Genomic DNA, 20,888 nt, shown 5'->3' on the forward strand with positions numbered 1-20,888 from the left:
ATCATGAAGTTGGACCTCCAAAGCAGTGGTGGGATTTAGTCAGTTCTGTCCGGATCGACTCTCTGTGTTGTTAGGTATTGTGTAACAATTTGTTTCCTGAATCTATCTATATATAAATGGCTGTGTGTGTGTATGTTCCAGCATAACTCTGGAACTCCTCGAGCAATTTCAACAAAACTTGGTACACAGATGACTTACTCTCTGGAAAAAAATACTGTGGGGGTAAGACATCCCTAACACCCCCTGGATGTGTGTTCTGTTAAGATACAGCCTGTTGTGCCTTAAAATGGTCTATTGTACTGCCTTAAAATGGCTTCTACTGTGCAGCACAGTGGAAGTGCCATGGTAACAGCTTCACAGTACTCCACAAGGGGACTCCCTCTGGTAAGGTGGAAAATTCTAATATAGAATTGGGATAAATAAATACCCGGGCAACGCCGGGTTATCAGCTAATATTTATATAAAGAGAATATTGTGTGTCTAATCACACTTGGCAAATAAAGTATTCACTCATTCATTAAAGTATTCATAACTTGCAGATAATAGCTAAGTTTGTAAATAATAATAATAATTTATCTTCTTTACAAATAATCCTTGAATTACGACGATATTTGGTACCAGAATTTCCATTGCTAAGCAAGACAGTTCTTAAATGAGTCATGTCTGATTTTATGGCTTTAAAAAAAAAAGGCTGAGGAATTCTGGGAGTTGAAGGCCACAAGTCTTAAAGTTGCCAAATTTGGACACCTCTGGTCTAAACTGAATTGTCCCACATATATTTTATGTTCCTTTCCACATTCACTTCTGACTGAAGAACATCTCGAAAGTTGAACTTGACTGATCCAAGTGAAGGCATCTACAAGCGAGAAGAACCAACTGTCCCACCGAAAACTACGTTTTTCTTCTGTTCTTCCTTGGGAAGACTCTCTAGTTGCTCGCTTACACTTTGTCGCAAATGGATTCCGAGCACGGTTTCTTTCTCTCCATATAGTACGCCCGGTTGGCTTCTGGATAGGTGACTTTGGAAAGGGGTAGCTTGAAGATGGCCTTGTTGGTGGTGGTTAAGAGCAGGAAGGTGAGTGAGGATAAGCAGAAAGGCCAGGTCCCTACTGGCATCCCAAACTGGAAAAGAATAAAAAAACAGCAACATCTCAGAAATGTCCTCCCCCACCTTGTTTTTACACCTGTAGTAAGCTTAGAAAGTGCTACACACTTTTTGGAATTAAACAAGAGCAATAATGGAAGATATCTACTGTGTTGACAATGGCCTTGTTGGTGGTGGTTAAGAGCAGGAAGGTGAGTGAGGATAAGCAGTGAGGATAATTCCCCCACCTTGTTTTTACACCTGTAGTAAGCTTAGAAAGTGCTACACACTTTTTGGAATTAAACAAGAGCAATAATGGAAGATATCTACTGTGTTGACAATGGCCTTGTTGGTGGTGGTTAAGAGCAGGAAGGTGAGTGAGGATAAGCAGTGAGGATAATTCCCCCACCTTGTTTTTACACCTGTAGTAAGCTTAGAAAGTGCTACACACTTTTTGGAATTAAACAAGAGCAATAATGGAAGATATCTACTGTGTTGACAATGGCCTTGTTGGTGGTGGTTAAGAGTAGGAAGGTGAGTGAGGATAAGCAGTGAGGATAATTCCCCCACCTTGTTTTTACACCTGTAGTAAGCTTAGAAAGTGCTACACACTTTTTGGAATTAAACAAGAGCAATAATGGAAGATATCTACTGTGTTGACAATGGCCTTGTTGGTGGTGGTTAAGAGCAGGAAGGTGAGTGAGGATAAGCAGTGAGGATAATTCCCCCACCTTGTTTTTACACCTGTAGTAAGCTTAGAAAGTGCTACACACTTTTTGGAATTAAACAAGAGCAATAATGGAAGATATCTACTGCGCTGACAATGGTATCAAGTGGACTATGATTTAGAACAGAGGTGGGGAACTACGGCCTCTTTATGACTTGTGGACATCAACCCCCAGAATTTCCGAGTCAGCCATTCTGGGAGTTGAAGTCCACAGGTCATAAAAGGGCCATAGTTTCCCCACCCCTGATTTAGAACATCAACATCTATGGAGAAACGTGGCTCTGTTGTCTTACTTTGGGACTCACTCAAAACATTCATAACAGAATAACAGAGTTGGAAGGGACCTTGGAGGTCTTCTAGTCCAACCCCCTGCTCAGGCAAGAAAGATTATACTATTTCAGACCAATGATTGTGCAATCTCCTCTTAAGAACCTCCAATGTTGGAGCATCCACAACTTCTGAAGGTAACTGATTAATTGTTCTCACTGTCAGGAAGTTTCTCCTTCATTCCAAGTTGCTTTTCTCCTTGATTAGTTTCCATCCATTGCTTCTTGTCCTGCCTTCAGGTGCTTTGGAGAATAGGTTGACCCCCTCTTCTTTGTGGTAGCCCCTCAGACATTGGAAGGCTGCTATCATGTCTCCCCTAGTCCTTCTTTTCATTAAACTAGACCAGGGGTCAGCAACCCACTGCTCTGGAGCCGCATGTGGCTCTTTCATCCCTCTGCTGCAGCTCCCTGTCGCTCAAAATAGGCATCACAACCGCCAATGTGCGACACCCACCGGCACGTGATTTATTGAGCTTTTCAACCCCCGGTAGGCCAACCATGGGTAAATCCAAGAAAAGAAAAGTTTCAGAAGAAAACAGAATGTTTAATTCAACTACATATGCTAGTTTGGTGGCCGCTTAAGAAATAGTCAGGCCCGGGAAGGGTTTTGTGGCTCCCGGTGTTTTCTTTTCTGTGGGAAGGATGTCCAAATGGCTCTTTGAGTGTTTAAGGTTGCCGACCCCTGAACTAAATTATTTTAAATTATTGGGTATTTTAAATTTGTCTCAGCCAAATTATTTAATTCGTTTTTATTCTATTTTAAATTTTTGTATTTATGTGTTTTATTCTGTGGCTGCTCACCGCCCTGAGTCCTTCGGGAGTAGGGCGGTATATAAATCCAATAAAACAAACAAACAAACAAACTAGACATACCCAGTTCCAGCAACTGTTCTTCATATGTTTTAGCCTCCAGTCCCCTATATTATTTTTGTTGCTCTTCTCTGCACTCTTTCTAGAGTATGAACTGAATTGAATTTTGTGGGAAGAGGACGCTGTATTACAGATAGTTCTCAACATATGACCGCAATTTTGCTTGCAGTCGTTAAGCCGGTTACCATGTGTCCTAACGGTTATGCCTTGCAGGTGGAGTGTTGTGGGGTTAAAATAAGACAGACCCCACCTCATATAAGCCGCCTTTAATTCCCCCCCCTCCCAAAGTGAGCAAAGAATCAATGATGATAAATAGATATAAATGCAATCTTTGTTCCTCAATTGTCAGCAACGTACCACGGAAAAGATGCGGACCATCGCTTCTCCCGCGTAGGTGGTAAAAAAAGCTGCAAAAAGAAATATAAATACATAATGTTGTTATTTGCTGTCAGAGACTCTGAAATAATAAGGGGTTAAGGGCTAGGTGGTGAAAGGGACTCCGATCTATTACTTTGGGCCAATCCCTCCCTCTTGGCCCGACCCACTTCACAAGGTTGTTGTTCTGGGGGAAAAAGAGAAGGAGGAAGGTGTGTTGGAGATATTTGCTGCCTTGAGTTATTTGTAAAAATAATAAAATATCATTGAATATTGCCGCTCTTCTGAATTACGAATGATCTATCAGTTATAGTTTCTGGGGGCTTTTAAAAACCAACAACAACAACAACAAAAAAAAATACAATATATACTGTTTTCTATTTAGCTAAATTCTCAGCTTCAGAATAAATCTCCTGGAACAATACAGAGTCTACAATAGAATTTTGATGAACTGTTTGAGATATAACAATAAAAAAGCTAGGGATACAAATAAATAAATAAAGCTATTTTGGGAGGATTCCCTACAAAACATTGAACCAAAGACCTATAGTGGACTGGTGGGTTGGAACCATATGCTGAGCTACAATACATAAATACAATAAATACAATATAATAAATTAAAATAGTCATTTGTTAAAGCCCAGCCATTAAGTTCTTCTATTTCCTGAACTTTTCTCCTTCACTTCATCGTTCCAAATATGCTTTTTTTTAAAGAGGCAACTGGACTTTCTGGTTTTTAGTTAGTTAGTTAGTTAGTTTATTTGATTTATATACCGCCCTACTCCCGAAGGACTCAGGGCGGTGAACAGCCAAACAATAAAATACATAAATACAAAAACTTTAAAAACCAGTTAAAATCAAATTAAATCATTTTGGCCCAGACAAATTAAAACACCCCAATAATTTAAAAACAGATTAAAATTTATATATTAAAAGAGGGAGGAGATTAGGCCAAGCCTGCTTGATGGAATAAAAAAGTCTTCACAGCGCGGCGGAAGGTGCGCAGATCCGGGATCCTCCGTATCTCTGGGGGGAGCTCATTCCAGATGGTTGGTGCCCCCACAGAGAAGGCTCTCCCTCTAGGGGTCGCCAGCTGACATTGTTTGGCTGTCGGCACCCGGAGGAGTCCCTCTCTATGAGAGCGTACTGGCCGGTGGGAGGCTATTGGTGGTAGTAGGCGGTCCCTTTCTTTGAAGACGTTTCGCTTCTCATCCAAGAAGCTTCTTCAGCTCTGACTGGATGGTGGGGGAATGGAAGGATTTATATTCCTTGAAGAGAGCTGGTCATTTGCATCCCTTTTGAGGATTGTTGAAGGACTTGGAGGTTTATCTGTGTCCTCAGGGTAACCTGAGTTGTGCTCCTGGTTCTTGTAGTTGTGCAATTTTATCTTCTGGAAATCCGTTCATACTCCCACACCATTCAAATCGTATAGCTAAAGGTCTGTGGAGATTTTCAGTCATCCAGGTCACAGTTTTCCCAAAGGTGCTTTTTCAGGAGGCAACTGGACTTTCTGTTTTTTCTTTGAAGACATTTCGCTTCTCATTCAAGAAGCTTCTTCAGCTCAGAAAATTATGCGCTGACTCCGGAGCCTCCAGAGTCTGATGTCAGTGAGGCAGAAGAACAGGGGGAGCCTGTTCCTAGTGCGTGCATGCGCAGAGCTGCCAGAAGGCAAGAACAGTTAAGAAAAAAGGAGCAACTCAGGAGTAAGGCTTGGAGATGATTGGCCCCTCTCATAAGACATAAGGCGGAGCAAAGGCACGTGAGCCTTTGCAGGAAGCAACTTTGTTTGTGCTGGTTGGTTTAAATTCTGAAGCTCCGTTTTGACTCTGTGCTCGGTGTGGCCTTGCAAAGCTAATTGCCAATTAGGTCTTTGGCAGGGCGTCAAGGGAGATAAAGGTGGGTGCTTATCAGCCTTATCCCGAAGGACTCTTTACAACTATTTGGGACTCATCTGTGAATGAACATAATTCACAGCTGTTGCAATAAAACAGTTTTTTGGGACTACTCGTGTGTTTTACTGACTCAGGAAGCCTAGGTCCCATAAGACATAAAGGAGGAGCAAAGGCACGTGAGCCTTTGCAGGAAGCAACTTTGTTCGTGCTGGTCGGTTTAAATTCTGAAGCTCCGTTTTTGACTCTGTGCTCGGTGTGGTCTTGCAAAGCTAATTGCCAATTAGGTCTTTGGCAGAGTGTCAAGGGAGATAAAAGTGGGTGCGGCAGACTTCTGTCGGACTCTTTACAAACTATTTGTGACTCATTACGGCCTGGGAATGAACAGAATTCACAGCCGTTGAAATAAAAAGAGGGTTTTTGGGACTAATTGTGTGCTTTTTACTGTCTCAGGAAACCTAAGTCAGAACAATTTCTTCCGATCTTGCACTGCTTCTTTGAGTTGTTCTCTGCTCTAGCTGGGGTCAGCTTGGATGGTGATTCCAGCTGCCGTATTCTCTGGCAGCCTGGTTTCCTTTTTTTTCCGCTGACTCTTCCAAACACACTTGCTTTCTCCAGTGGCAAAGTTCATATAACACTCAGCTAAAAGTCAGGTTCACTGATTTGAGGTTTAGTCATTATTGTGACCTTCCATGGGTGAAGCGGCCCATCACAGAACAAGGTCTGTTGGTTGCACCATGACGTGGAGGTGAACAAAGTAACTCTATTTGTTCACCTGGCTTTAAAACAAGTTGTGTGAACTCGGACAAATCCTTCGATCCTACATGTCTATGGAGATTCTCAGTCATCCAAGTCATGGTTGTCCCAGAGGTGCTTTTTCAAGAGGTAACTGGATTTTTTTTTTGAAGACATTTCGCTTCTCATCCAAGAAGCTTCTTCAGCTCTGACTGACTTCTTCAGCAAATGTCCAGCTGTCTGCAAGGAGAATAAACCCTTCCATTCCCCACCATCAGGTCAGAGCTGAAGAAGCTTCTTGGATGAGAAGCGAAACGTCTTCCAAGAAAAACACGAAAAGTCCAGTTGCCTCTTGAAAAAAGCACCTTTGGGACTTTGATCCTACAGGTATTCCTTGAGTTATGACCCGAATGATGCCTGCGATATTATGACCCTTTTTGTGCTGATTGTTAAGTGACTCGCTGCCGCCATTAGGAGAAAGCTGCAGTCATTAAGCAGACCAATGTTGCGAAGCATCTTAAAATGGGATTGTGTGACCGTCCTGATTTTGTGACCTTTTTTTTTTGTGATGGTTGTTAAGCGAATCCTATGGCAGCTAAGTGAATCAGTGGTTGTTCAACGAAAACTGCGGCCATTAAGCAAATCAATGGTTCACTTGGTCCAGCAAAACCGCCGTAGAACAGGATTGTGTGACCGTCCTGATTTCATGACCTTTATTTGTGTTGGTTGTTAAGTGAATGTTAAACGAAAGGAGGGAGCCATCCCGTTCAAGGTATGAGATTCACTCCCATGAATCCTCAGGTTATGAATGGAATGGGCAGGCTCCATGACATTCGTAACTCGAGGACTACCTGTATGGTGGGTCCGTCAGAGCTTAGTTGACCATACAGATCACTAAGCAATCAGTCGTATGTTGAGGACTATCTGTATTTTAGTGTTCTGCCCCAGCTATGGACCCCAAAGAACGCAGCACACACAAACTCTATACAAAGCTTATTTTACTCAAATAACTTAGTCTTTATCATTCAAAGACTGTTAATGAACTGTCTTAACAGCCTACCAGAATTCTAAGATAAGGTAATCACAGTCTTACTAGAGTTGGTAGAAAGCCCAGAAACAATTTTGCAGAGAATGCAGACACGAAGGAGAGTGAACTAAAGTTGTTCTCTACAGCTTGTTGCAAGTGGTGTTCCTTCTTAAATAGGCTAAGGGAGTGGCCAATTAGCCCCAAGCCTTACTCTCGAGGAGACCTCCTCCTAAGGAGCCACTCTTGCCTTTTGGCAGCTCTGCGCACCCGTGCATCAAGAAGAGGCTCCTCCTCTTCGTCCTCTTCACTTAAAGGAGGTTCTGGAAGTTCTGAAGACCCTGGCTGAATCCCCGCCTCTGGCACCACATCTTCTCCAGCCTCCTCACTGTCCGACTTGAGCGCCAGCTGCACAGACTGCTGATGCAGCACCACACCAGCCTCCTCGCTGTCAGAGTCAGCTACTAGCTGCACAGGCCGCTGACAGGCCACAACACTTAATGATGTAAAGCACGGGTCCCCAACGCCTCATCGGTGGAACCAGTTGCTCGTGGCATGCCAGAAACCAGTCTGCGCAAACGAGCAAAGGCCTATCCATGTCATGCAGGCGGCATGCGAAACAACGTCCCCTTGGGTCCACGGAAAAACCTCTCTACAAGGAACTGGTCCCTGGTGCCAAAAGTGTTGGTGGGGGCCACTACCGTAAAGAGCCTGGTTACTTACCACAAGCTATTGCCAAGGCAAATGTCTCCCAGGTGAGGGCGTAGAACATCCCTCCAATGGCAATACAGGAGAGGCAACTGTTGTAATTCCACAAACCGGCATAAATTTTGTTCAAAGGGGAAGCCAGGCTCAGGGCTACAAAGCAAAACGGACGAAAAACTTGGGTGAGCTTGAGTCCACAGAGAATATAGCTAGGGGTGGGCTTCAAAAATTTTAGCAAGGGGTTCTCGACCCGGTTGCTGGGTGGGCGTGGCCATGGTGGGTGTGGTCTAGTCGGCCTCCTGCATCATGGCAGGGGGGAGTGTTTTTGCCCTTCCCGGGCTTTGGAGGCTTTCCTCGAGCCTCTGGGAGGGCAAAAATAGCCTCCACAGGCTCCGGAGGCCATCTGGAAGCCCGTTTCCGGCCTTCCCAAACTTCCGGTAGGCCCGTTTTTCGCCCTCTCTGAGCCTCCGCATGTGCCCTGCACTTACCTGCATCCAAAACGGGCCGCGTGGGGACTCCTGGGAGGGGAGGGGTGGGTGGGGCCAGCCAGGAGTGGGATTTGGGGGGTTCTCCGAACTGCACAGAATCTTAGCTAGAGGTTCTCCTGAACCCCAGCAAACCCCCAGCAGCCCACTCCTGGATATAGCCATACAGAAGGTCTCCTAGTGTCCACTTCTCCCAATCAGTATCTTTAACTCAAAATGAACTCTAGATCAGGGGTGTCAAACTCAATTTCATTGAGGGCTACATCAGGGTTGTGTTTGACCTCAGGGGGCTGGGGCCAACTCAACATCACTCGTGTTAGGCGTGCCTATGGTGGCCTGAGTACTCTGCCAGCGAAAACGGAGCTCAGGGGGAGGGGCGCATGCAGCCCTTGCTAGCTCTGTTTTGCCTGTGACCGCCTCCTGCAACCCTCTGCCAGCGGAAACGCAGCTTGAGGGAGGCTGCATGCTCTGTTTTCGCTGGCAGAAGCACCATGTGCCGGTCCTTTGCTGTTTCCAGGGTAGCCCCGCAGGCCAGATCTAAGCACCGGATCCGGCCCTCGGGCCTTGAGTTTGACACCCCTGCTCTAGATGATTTTATGTATGTAAAATCCCCAGAATGCGGCCGCGCGGGTAGTCACGGGAGCTACCTGGCGCTCCCATATAACACCTCTCCTGCGTGAGCTGCACTGGCTTCCAGTGGTCTTCCGGGTGCGCTTCAAGGTGTTGATTACCACCTTTAAAGCGCTCCATGGCATAGGACCTAGTTATCTTCGAGACCGCCTGCTGCTACCGACGGTCTCCCATCGACCTGTGCGCTCCCACAGAGAGGGCCTCCTCGGGGTGCCATCAGCCAAGCAATGTAGGCTGGTGACCCCCAGGGGGAGGGCCTTCTCTGTGGGGGCACCTACCCTCTGGAATCAGCTGCCCCCAGAGATAAGGAGAATCCAAGACCTTGGTGCCTTCCGCTGTGCCTTTAAAACCTTCTTTTTCCAGCAAGCCGCGCTGGCCTAACACTTTTTAAAATGTTTTAATTGGTTTGTTACCGTTTTTAATTATGGGGCCAAATTTATATATATCTTTTAATGGTATTTTAATATTTGTACTCTATGTTTTTATGTGGCTGTACACCGCTCTGAGTCCTTAGGGAGAAGGGCGGTATACAAATTCAAAAATAAAATAAAATAAATAAAATGTTCTCTAGATGTTGTGGGCTGGTTTTAATGAATTCTGATTGTTCTTTTTTTGGTTTTGAGCTTGGAGGGGAATATAACTTTAAACTAGCATCCAAGGTATTTGAAGACTGCTCTTTGGGGTCTTGGAGCTACCTCCGTTCACAGTTACTAGTGGCATACTCAAAAATGGAATGAATTCCCAAATTAGCATAGTCTAAGAAGAAAGGAAGAACCTTCCCAAGCTCTCGTGAAAATGTCTTATTCCCAAAGATCTGGGTCTTTTTTGGTTTGAGTCGTTCCCTCCCAACTTCTGCCCATGCTCTCAAAGGGTAGGTGTCAATCCCAGCCATCAAAGTTTGCCCATCCTTTGCTAATAAATGTTATTATCAATAAATATTCAATAATCCCAGAGTTTGCTCCATGCATGGCCAGCATCAACAACTTTGGAGTCCTAGTGGACAACCATTTAAATATGAGCCAGTTGCAGCTGCCAAAAAAGCCAACACAGTTCTAGGCTGCATCAACAGAGGGATAGGATCAAGATCACGTGAAGTGTTAATACCATTTTATAATGCCTTGGTAAGGCCACACTTGGAATACTGCATTCAGTTTTGATCACCATGATGTAAAAAAGATGCTGAGACTCTAGAAAGAGTGCAGAGAAGAGCAGCAAAGATGATGAGGGGACTGCAGGTTAAAACATACGAAGAACGGTTGCAGGAACTGGGTATGTCTAGTTTAATGAAAATAAAGACTAGGGGAGACATGATAATAGTGTTCCAATATCTCAGGGGCTGCCACAAAGAAGAGGGAGTTATTCTCCAAAGCACCTGAGGGCAGGACAAAAAGCAATTTAGAACTAAGGAGAAATTTCCTGACAGTCAGAACAGTTAATCAGTGGAACAACTTGCCTCCAGAAGTTGTGAATGCTCCAACACTGGAAGTTTTTAAGAAGATGTTGGATAACCATTTCTCTGAAATGGTGTAGGGTTTCCTGCCTAAGCAGGGGGTTGGACTAGAAGACCTCCAAGGTCCCTTCCAACTCTGTTATTCTATTCTATTCTAACATGAAGCTTCTTGAGATATTGATGAGATGCTGGAATGGTGGACATCTTTTTCTCAGAATATTCCATCCACATGACAAGTCAGAATTCTTGAGATATGGCCTAACACATTTGGGGGCCTTCCAAGTTGGAGAAAGTTGCTGGGCAGAACGATACAATGCCATCTGTCATACCTGCAGGTATTCCAACTGCTGAGCCAAGCACCGCATGACTGAAGATGAGAGGGGATGAAATGAAAACAGCCAGCATGACGATGCCACCAGTCCAAGGGTTATCGCAACCATAGACCTGCCCGACTCCTACTGGGATAGACCTCAGGAGCTGTGAAACAAGCATTCAAAGAAAAGCGTTGAAGGTTGTATCGAAAGGACTTCCGTTGCGATCTTCAGGAAGTGGTCAATATTATTATTATTGTTATTATTGAAGTTTATTTTTTATTTTTATTGTATAAAATACAAAAAAAGAGAAAAGAAAATAGGAAATTGAGGGTAGGAAAGGGAAAAGGAGCCTAGTCTAGCTCTGCAGACTAAACACTGTTAATTTAACACCAGCTGTCTGCAATTAAAGTAAGTTTGAATCTCGCCAAGGCTCAAGGTTGACTCAGCCTTCCATCCTTTCTAAGGTAGGTAAATTGAGGACCCAGTTTGCTGGGGGCAATAAGCTGACTTTGTATAAATATACAAAAGGATGAAGGCTATTGCTTAACGCACTGTAAGCCGCCCTGAGTCTCCGGAGAAGGGCGGCATATAAATCAAATTAAAAATAAAAATAATAATAAAAAAAGGGGATATGAAATACAAGGGGGATGAGATAAAGAAAGAAAAGGGGGCATTGACTTCTAACCAGGAGTGGGCTTCAAAAATTTTAATAAGGGGTTCTCTGCCTGGTTGCTGCGAGGGTGTCGCCATGGGCGTGGCCTAGTCGGCTTCCTGCACCACGGCGGGGTGGTGGTGGTTTGCCCTCCCCGGGCTCCGGAGACTTTCCTTGAGCTTCTGGGAAGGTGAAAATGGTCTCCTCAGGCTCCAGCGGCCCTCAAACTTCCGGTAGGCCCATTTTTCGCCCTCCCCGAGGCTCCGCACACACCCTGCATTTACTTAAATCCAAAACGGGCCTTGTGGGGACTTCTGGGAGGGGCAAAGTGGGGTGGGTGGGGCCAGCCAGGAGTAGGATTTGGGAGTTCTCTGAACAGCACAGAATCTTAGCTAGAGGTTCTCCCGAACCCTTGCGAACTCCCAGCAGCCCCACTCCTGCTTTCAACTCTTCCTAGCACAGTATAAGAAAAATACACTCTATCCTCAGCTTTTTTACTTTTACATATTAATATATAACCAGCCATTTCTATAACACCAAATATTTCTAATCAACAAAACCAAAACCAAAGTTTCATTCCCCCCCCTCACAAGCACAAATTCCAGAAGTGATATCCAAATACGAACATATTTTTCTCTTTAAATAAAGTATTCAATTTAACCATTCCTGCTTTATCTTCCTTGCTATGGAAATAGTGTGCATTTCGATTAGCACCTAGTAATCTTTGTGAACTGTCGCCATTTTTATTTACAAAATTTATCGTATTCTTTCAAATGTTGGGCCTTACTGAAAAGCAGAGCAATGAACCCAAATCTTGTCCCATATCCATCTTTGGAACACACCTGTCAGAAAAAGGCAGCAATAATTTCTCGTATTGATCAGGTTTCTTCAACATCTTAAGACATCTTCCGGATGTTTTAGACTAGAAGTCCCTTGCTATTAGGTAGCCTCAATTTACGACCAGAGGTGAAATCCAAAATTTTTCCCTACCGCTTCTGTGGGTGTGGCTTGGTGGGCGTGGCAGGGGAAAGATAGTGCAAAATCCCCATTCCCTCCCCACTGCAGGGGAAAGGATACTGCAAAATCCCCATTCCCTACCCCCTCCTGGGGGAAGGATATTGCAAAATCTCCATTCCCACCCCACTCTGGGGCCAGCCAGAGGTGGTATCTGCTGGTTCTCCGAACTACTCAAAATTTCCGCTACCGGTTCTTCAGAACCTGTCAGAACCTGCTGGATTTCACCCCTGCTTACGACCATAACTGAGGCCAAAATTTCTCTTGCTAAGCAAGAAAGTTGTTAAGTGAGTTTTGCGTCATGTCACCATCTTCCTTGCCACAGTTGTTAAATGAATCAATGCAGTTGTGAAATTAGTAACATGGTTGTTAAGTGAATCTAGTTCTCCCTTGACTTTGCTCGTCAGAAGATCCCAAAAGGTGATCATGTGACCCCGGCGACACTGCAACTGTCATAAATACGAGTAGGTTGCCAAGCATCTGAATTTTAATCACGTGACCAGGAGGATACTGTAATGTTCGTATGTGTGAAAAACACTCATAAGTCCCTTTTTTCAGTGCTGTTGTAAGTTCAAACGGTCACTAGACGAATGGTTGTAAGTGAAGGACTACTTACATTAAACTTAACACCTCCAGAGGGCGCCCTGTTATATATTTCAAATGTAGAAATGCAACTCTGCATTTTTAGTCACGGGCCTTCTTCTACACCAGCAATCGTCGTGATCAGAGGTGGTATTCAGTTGGTTCATCCCGGTTCGGGAGAACCGGTAGCGGCGACTGCGGGTGGCCACCCACCTGCCCCACCATCCTATTTAGCCATGTTTTCGAGGCTGGATGCCAGAGGTGAAATTCACGTACCTTCGCTACCCGGTTCACAAATGTGAGCGAGTTTGCAAAGCAGGGGTGAAATGCTCCCTGTTCGGACCGGATTGCCCGATCCGGTAGCGATGGCGGCGGGTGGTTCGGAGAACCGGTAGCAAAAATCCCTGCCCCCCCCCCCCATGCCCAGCTGTGCCGCACAATCATCAGAGGCTTTTTATTAATTTTTAAAAGCATTTTTTTCTACAACCTCTTCGGCCGAAAAAATGCTTTTAAAAGTAAAAAAAAAAACTTCTGATGATCGCGCGGCTCAGCTGGGATCGTCAGAGGCTTTAAAAAGCATTTTTAAACAGCCTTTTAGGCTGAAGAGGTTGTAGAAAAAATGGTTTTAAAAGTAAAAAAAAAAAAAGTTGGCCACGCCCACCCAGTCACATTACCCCCCAAGTCACGCCCACAGAACCGGTAGTAACAAATTTTACATTTCACCGCTGGTGCAAAGGGTCAAAAATGGGATGTGATGACGTCCCGGCGGAGTGGAGTCTGGGTAGGCGGACCTGCCCGCTGCCGGTGCTACCGGATTGCGCGATGTGGATAGATCTGGCTGAATTTCACCACTGCCGGATGCATGTGCGGGAGGCATGTGCGCGAGCAATGCACATGCGCAGAAGGCCGGGCGCAAGCACAAAAGCATGCGAATCGAGCATGTACGCATGATGCGAACTGGTGGCAAGAATATGTGAAATCCGTGCTGGTCACGATGGTCACTTCTCAAGATGTGACTTTTACTCGTGGCTTCCCCCTTAATCGAACCTTGACTGGATCCATTCCCGAAAAGTATAAACCAGTCTTTTGTTTGCTGAACTCCACCCAGGAATTGAAGTGGGTCTTCCCATTCTTTTGAACAAGGAGGTAATGTCAAGCTGCTCTATTTTGCATCCTGGCTTGGATGAGTTGAACACGGCAACAATAGACCTATTCTTTAATTAAATCAAATAATTCCTGCCGGCGCCCGTTTGAGCTTGACAGCAAAAAGCAAGAACTCATTATTGCTTTGGCTAAGTCATCAGGGAATGTTCTTGTAAATGACCCTGGCATTCACTTTTGAAGTCTCTTGCCGAGATAAAAAAAATATTTCTAATAACTTGTTAATCTCGCATAAATGCCGCCTCTCCCTGTAGAAGCTTGAAATGAAAGGTTCGAATTCCCAAACCTATGGAGGATTCAATGCTCTAAGTTGTAATTTTCGACAGTGTTTGAGAAACTCGAGGTTGCTTCCAGCTACTCGCCTATTTTACAAGAAAGTTTGCTCCCAGGTGGACTTGTTTTTTCCCCATACAGATAGTCCTTGACTTGCAACCAGTGGTGGGTTGCTCCCGGTTCGCACCAGTTCGCAAGAACCGGTAGTAAAAATTTGTAGTAGTTCGGAGAACCAGTAATAACATTGGCTGGCCATGCCCCCAAACCAGTCCCTGGCCTGGTTGCCGCTCGCTTACCCTGCCCACCTCATCAGAGGCTTTTTTTTTTTTTTACTTTTAAAAGCATTTTTTCTACAACTTCTTCGGCTGAAAAAATGCTTTTTAAAGTAAAAAAAAAGCCTCTGATGATCGCGCGGCTCAGCTGGGATCGTTAGAGGCTTTTAAAAGCATTTTTTTCTGCAACCTCTTAAGGTTGTAGAAAAAATGCTTTTAAAAGTAAAAAAAAAAAAAAGTTGGCCACGCCCACCCAGTCACATTACCCCTGCACCAAGCCACGCCCACAAAATAAGCCACTCCCACAGAACCGGTAGTAAATAATTTTAGAAACCACCCCTGCTTGCAACCACTTGTTCAGTGACCATTCAAAGTTAGGACAGTTCTGAAAAAAAGTGAATTACGACTGGCCTTCACACTTATGACCGTTGCAGCATTCCCATGGTCACGTAATCAAAATTTGGGTGGAAAAAAGCTTTAAAGTTTACATTAAATTATAACTTAAAAGATCTAGATCTGGATCTGGAGATATAAAAAAGCAGAAGCATTTATGAACGGCGACCCACAAAATATTTTGCATTTAACAAAATGCGTTGATCAGAAAAGAGACTACCGACCTCCTCCTCATTTTTAGCATAGCTAAAATCTTCTCTCTCTCTCTCTCTCTCTCTCTCTCTCTCTCTCTCTCTCTCTCTCTCTCTCTCTCTCTCTCTCTCTCTCTCTCTCTCTCTCTCTCTCTCTCTCTCTCTCTCTCTCTCTCTTTTATTGTGACACTGAACTGGATCTTATGATTTGCAAACACATGCTCATTTTTCTCCCCAGATGGAAAAACAACTGACAGCATTTTTTTTCCAGGTATAATCAAGATGAAATAGGGAGAAATGAACAGTTACTGGCTGATGACCAAAGCCATAAATAACACAATCCGCACAGGAATTGTGCAACTGCCAAAATAGCAACAATAACCCACCCAAGAGGTATTCTGATACGGCGAAGGATGAATGTACAGTATTGAATCACAATCTCAGGTGTGATGGTTTAAAACAGGGTTTCTCAGCTTTGGCGCCTTTTAAGATGTATAGACTTCAACTCCCAAAATCCCCCCAGCCAGCATGGCTGCCTGGAGGATTCTGGGATTTGAAGTCCATACATCTTAAAAGGCTCCAAGGTCCAGTAAAACATTACTTTTGGAACATTATAATCTTTTTGCAACGGGAATCAAAGAGGGAATCGGAAGGGGTTTTTATTTGCAAGCGAACCATGCCTAGCCTTATCCTTAATTGAATAACTTTTATTCGAGCAATTTGTCTTCATACTTTCGTATATACCTGCTTAGTAGGGCTTTTGGGGGCCCCCTAAGCGATGTTCTTTTTTATACAAAGTCAGCTTATTGCCCCCACAATCCGGGTCCTCATTTTACCTACCTCAAAAGGATGGAAGGCTGAGTCAACCTTGAGCCTGGTGAGATTTGAACTTGCAATAATTGCAGGCAGCTGGTGTTACTTAACAGTGCTCTAGTCTGCTGCACCACCAAGGCTCTTAAAGACCAACTGGCAGCGTTTGCAAAACCATTTTAAGATGGAGGCTTAATGTTGGCTCAATGTTCTTTTATAAATGTAGCTAAATCTATTGTAGGAACCTGGCGGATTTCATTACGTTACATAGAGCCAGTGGTGGGATTCAGCCGGTTCGGGCCGGTTCGGGCCAACCGGTTGTTAAATTGCTGTCTAGCCCCTACCTTCCCCACCCTACCCCCTTCCAGGAGTCCCCAAGTGCCCTGTTTTGGCTCCCAGGTAAGTGCAGGGAGGCCCAAAATGGGGCGTGTATATGTGTGGCGCAGTCCTCCTGCGGCCCATTTTTGCTCCCAGGAGGCTGCAGGGAGGCCTACTAGGCCCAAAACGCCCCCCCCCCCTTGTGGCCCGTTTTTGCTCGCAGGGGGTTGCAGGAGGTTGAGTGCTACCTGTCACACACACCCTGGCCATGCCCACCATGGCCACGCCCACCACCCACCAGTCATTAGGGCAGAGAACCGGTTGTTAAATTATTTGAATCCCACCCCTGCATAGAACAGCTTGTTTCCCAGTCTTGTTGGCTGGGGAATTCTGGGAGTTGAAGTCTACCTATCTTCAAGTAGCAGAAACACTGACATAGAACACAGAATAATAGCTTTAGAAAGGACCTTGGAGGTCTTCTAATCTAATTCCTGCTTGAGCAGGAGACCCTATACCAGGGGTGAAATGCTCCCGGTTCCGACTGGATCGCCCGATCTGGTAGCAATGGCGGTGGGCGGTTCAGAGAACTGGTAGCAAAAATCCCTGCGCACCCCCACCATGCTCAGCTGAGTCGCACGATCAGAGGCTTTTTTTTTTTTACTTTTAAAAGCATTTTTTCTACAACCTCTTCCGATGAAAAAATGCTTTTAAAAATAAAAAAAAAAAAGCCTCTGACGATCGCACGGCTCAGCTGGGATCGTCAGAGGCTTTTCAAAGCATTTTTTTCTGCAACCTCTTGGCCGAAGAGGTGGTAAGAAAAATGCTTTGAAAAGTCTCTGACGATCCCAGCTGAGTTGCCTGATCGGCAGAGGCTTTTCAAAGCATTAGAAAAAAATGCTCTGAAAAATTAAAAAAAAAAAAAAAGTTGGCCACGCCCACCCAGTCACATTACCGCCCCCCCACTAAGCCATTCCCACAGAACCAGTAGTAACACATTTTACATTTCACCCCTGCCCTATACCCGTAATGGCGAACCTATGGCACGCATGCCACAGCTGGCACGCCGAGCCACCTCTGTGGGCACGCCAGCTGTCGCCCCAGCCCAGCTCCACCACGCATGCAAGCATGCCACGTGCACGCATGCAATCATGCCACGTGTGCGCATGCACGGGGTACAAGTTGGTGCAGGAGGCTTTCCAGGCCCGAAACTGGGCAGGGGGGGCATGCCCCATTTTGGGCCTGGAAAACCTCCTGCACCAACCTGGAAGCCAAAACGGGATGCGGGGGGCAGGGGCGCATGGCCAGGGCGCATGCACGGAGGGAGCTTGCATTGCATTTTGGGGGTTTGGGCAGGCGTATGTGTATTTTTGCACAAACGCATGCACTTTGGGCACTTGGCACCAAAAAGGTTAACCATCACTGCCCTATACCATTTTGGATAAAGGGCTGTCCAGTCTCTTATGATTCAGTGCATGGTGCCAACTTAAAAAAAATGAATGAATTCATAACCAGGTTAAACATACTCTGTGAGTAGAGCCGATGTCATAACCAAGAATACCATTAATACAATTCTAGGTTATATTACCAGAGCATAGAAATCAAAATCAAGTAGAGTATAAGTACTGCTTTATAAAGCCTTAGTAGAGCCACACCTGGAATACCGCATCCAGTTTTGGTTACCACATTACAAAAAGGGATGTTGAGGCTTTGGAAAAAGTGCAAAGAAGAGCAACTAAGATGATTAAAGGCCCAGAGACGAAAACATATGAAGAATGGATATGGATTTGACCAGTGATGGGATTCAAATTTGTTTTACTACTGGTTCTGTGGGTGTGGCTTGGTGGGCGTGGCTTGGTGAGCGTGGCAGGGGAAGGTTACTGCAAAATCCCCATTCCCTCCCCACTCCAGGGGAAGGTTACTGCAAAATCCCCATTTCCTCCCCACTCCAGGGGAAGGTTACTGCAAAATATCCAGGAGCCTGGATAGCTCAACAGACAGAGCTCTGTAATTTAACACCAGCTGTCTGCAATTAAAGTAAGATCGAATCTCACCAGGCTCAAGGTTGACTCAGCCTTCCATCCTTTCTAAGGTAGGTAAATTGAGGACCCAGTTTGTGGGGGCAATAAGCTGACTTTGTATAAATATACAAAAGGATGAAGGCTATTGCTTAACGCATTGTAAGCCACCCTGAGTCTCCGGAGAAGGGCGGCATATAAATCAAATTAAATAAATAAATAAAAAATCCCCATTTCCTCCCGATCAGCTGGGACTCGGGAGGCAGAGAATAGATGGGGGAGAGGCCAGTCAGAGGTGGCATTTACCGGTTCTCCGAACTACTCAAAATTTCTGTTACCAGTTCTCCAGAACTGGTCTGAACCTGCTAAATACCACCTCTGGGATTTGACTAGTCTAGAGAAAAGGAGATGCAGGATATGGGTTTGGCTAGTCTAGAGAAAAGAAGGACTAGGGGGGACATGATAGCAGTATTCCAGTATTTGAGAGGTTGCCACAAAGAGGAAGGGGTCAACTTATTTTCCAAAGCAGCAGAATGCAAGTAAAGAAACTATGGATGGAAACTAATCAAGGAGAGAAGCAACCTGGAATTCAGGAGAAACTTCCCAACAGTGAGAACAATCAACCAGTTGAAGAGCTTTCCTTCAGAAGTTGTAGGTGCTTCACCACTGGAGGTTTTAAAGAAGAGACGGGACAGCCACTTGTCTGAAATGGTATAGGATCTCCTGTTTGAGCAGAGAGTTGGAATAGAAGACCTCCAAGGTCCCTTCCAGTACTATTCTGATTGATTGATTGATTGATTGATTGATTGATTTGGATTATAGCAATATCCTCTATATGGGGATGTTCTTTGAAGACCATCTAGAAGTTACAACCAGTCCAGAAGGCAGCAATGGACGCAGTTGCGTGCCTCTAGATTTGCCCATGTTAAATCTCTGTTGTGTGACCTGCACTGACTCACAGTTTCCTTCTGGGTGCAGTTCAAGGTGATGGTTATTATTACCTTTAAAGCCCGATATGGCACTAAGTTAGGCTATCTGCAGAATTATCTCTTGCTAAATTTGTCTGCCCATCCCTCTAGATCAGATATGGATAGATGTGCTCCAAAAGACCAAAACCCATCCCGGAAATATTGTTATCTAGTTGGACTTTGGAAACACGTTTTTTTCCTTGGCTGCCTCTTTTTAAAAGAATCATAAAATCATAAGGCTGGAAGGAACTGTAGAGGTCTTCTAATCGAACCCACTGCCACAGGCAGGAGTTTTTATACCATCCCAGACAAATGGGATAGTAGCCACAACTGTTAAGTCCTTAACGCCACAGACCAGTTGGTCTAGCAACATCTCGTCCATGTTGCGGAATTCGCAATGGAGGGCGGCTGATCGCAAGGAAGCCATGTAATCATTAATTGATTCCTCCTCTTTCTGAGATCGCTGCCAAAATGCGTGCCGCCGCGCAATACGTGAGGGAGTTGGGGCATAGTGGTTCCTCAATCTTTCTAACAGAATGTCCCAAGGCACGTCAAACACTTGTTGAGGAGCTGCCAGAGCCCTGGCAGTTCCAAAGATCTCACTACCACAGGAACTGAGAAAGTAGCCCCTTTTCCGGGCGCTGGATAGGTCAGTCAGGTCGTTAGCCTGCAGGAAACATTCAAAACACTCGAGGTAAGCGTCCCATGTCTCCGACGCCGGGACGAACGGGGCAAATGCCGGCAGGAAGGTAGACATGTCACTTATCTTCGGAACTTGCCGCGGTGTGGGCAGCCTTGCCGCTCGTGCCTGAGGGACCCAGGGAGGTTGTCACTATTCTTATTTTAAAAACAATAGCCGTAGCCTCAGAGCGATCCCACCTTCGTCGCCAATGTTCTATTTGGAGAACTCAGCAATAACGAGGAGGCTCGGCTGACGAACTCAACACTTTATTGAAACAGCAGTAACTGAGGAAAACCACAACAAACGCGCGGCAAGTGTGTGTCAACTTGTTGCCGTCTGACAGCTGCTTAAATAGAGGCTGTCAGATCGGCGGTAACCAATAAGAGTGTAGCGTTTTCCCGCTGGCTGCCTGCTCGCGTCTAACCCAATCAGAGCAGGGCAACAACATGGGAGGTTTCGGCGGAGGTCGTAATAGTGAGGACTTAACAACAACTATAGAGGCAAGCCATTCCATTGATTAATTGTTCTCACTGTCAAGAATAACAGAATAAATTGGAAGAGGTCTTCGAGTCCAATCCCCGTAGGAGATTGGAAGGATGGATCAAGTAGGAGACCATATACCATTCCAGACAAATGGCTGTCCAGCAGTGGTGGGGATTCAATTTTTTTTACTACCGGTTCTGTGGGTGTGGCTTGATGGGCATGGCCAGGGTTGTGTGACAGGCAGCACTTGGCCTCCTGCACCTCCCCGGGAGCAAAAACGGGCTGTGGGGGGGATGCATCCCCCCGCACCCCATTTTGGGCCTAGTATGCCTCCTTGAAGCCTCCTGGGAGCAAAAACAAGCCGTGAGGGGTGCACACACCCCGGGCCCCATTTTGGGCTTAGGAGGCCTCCCTGCACTTACCTGGTAGCCAAAATGGGGCGCATGGGGACTCCAGGAAG

General features: G+C 45.4%; 1 protein-coding gene across 1 annotated transcript in view; it reads right to left on the reverse strand.

Moving 5' to 3' along the window:
• Positions 1-606: 606 nt before the first annotated feature.
• SLC14A1 (solute carrier family 14 member 1 (Kidd blood group)) overlaps positions 607-20,888 on the reverse strand; it is a 34,419-nt gene continuing 14,137 nt past the window's right edge. The window contains exons 5-8 of the mRNA XM_070936005.1: positions 10,630-10,777; positions 7,754-7,888; positions 3,365-3,414; positions 607-1,122 (exon numbers count right to left, since the gene is read on the reverse strand). Of these exons, the coding sequence (XP_070792106.1) occupies positions 940-1,122; positions 3,365-3,414; positions 7,754-7,888; positions 10,630-10,777 (516 nt within the window). The 3' untranslated portion in view covers positions 607-939. The remainder of the gene's footprint in view (positions 1,123-3,364; positions 3,415-7,753; positions 7,889-10,629; positions 10,778-20,888) is intronic.

The sequence above is a fragment of the Pituophis catenifer genome, unplaced genomic scaffold (assembly GCF_029215685.1).
Source record: "Pituophis catenifer annectens isolate HBS135680 unplaced genomic scaffold, rPitCat1.0.hap2 SCAF_2, whole genome shotgun sequence".
NCBI lineage: Eukaryota > Metazoa > Chordata > Lepidosauria > Squamata > Colubridae > Pituophis > Pituophis catenifer.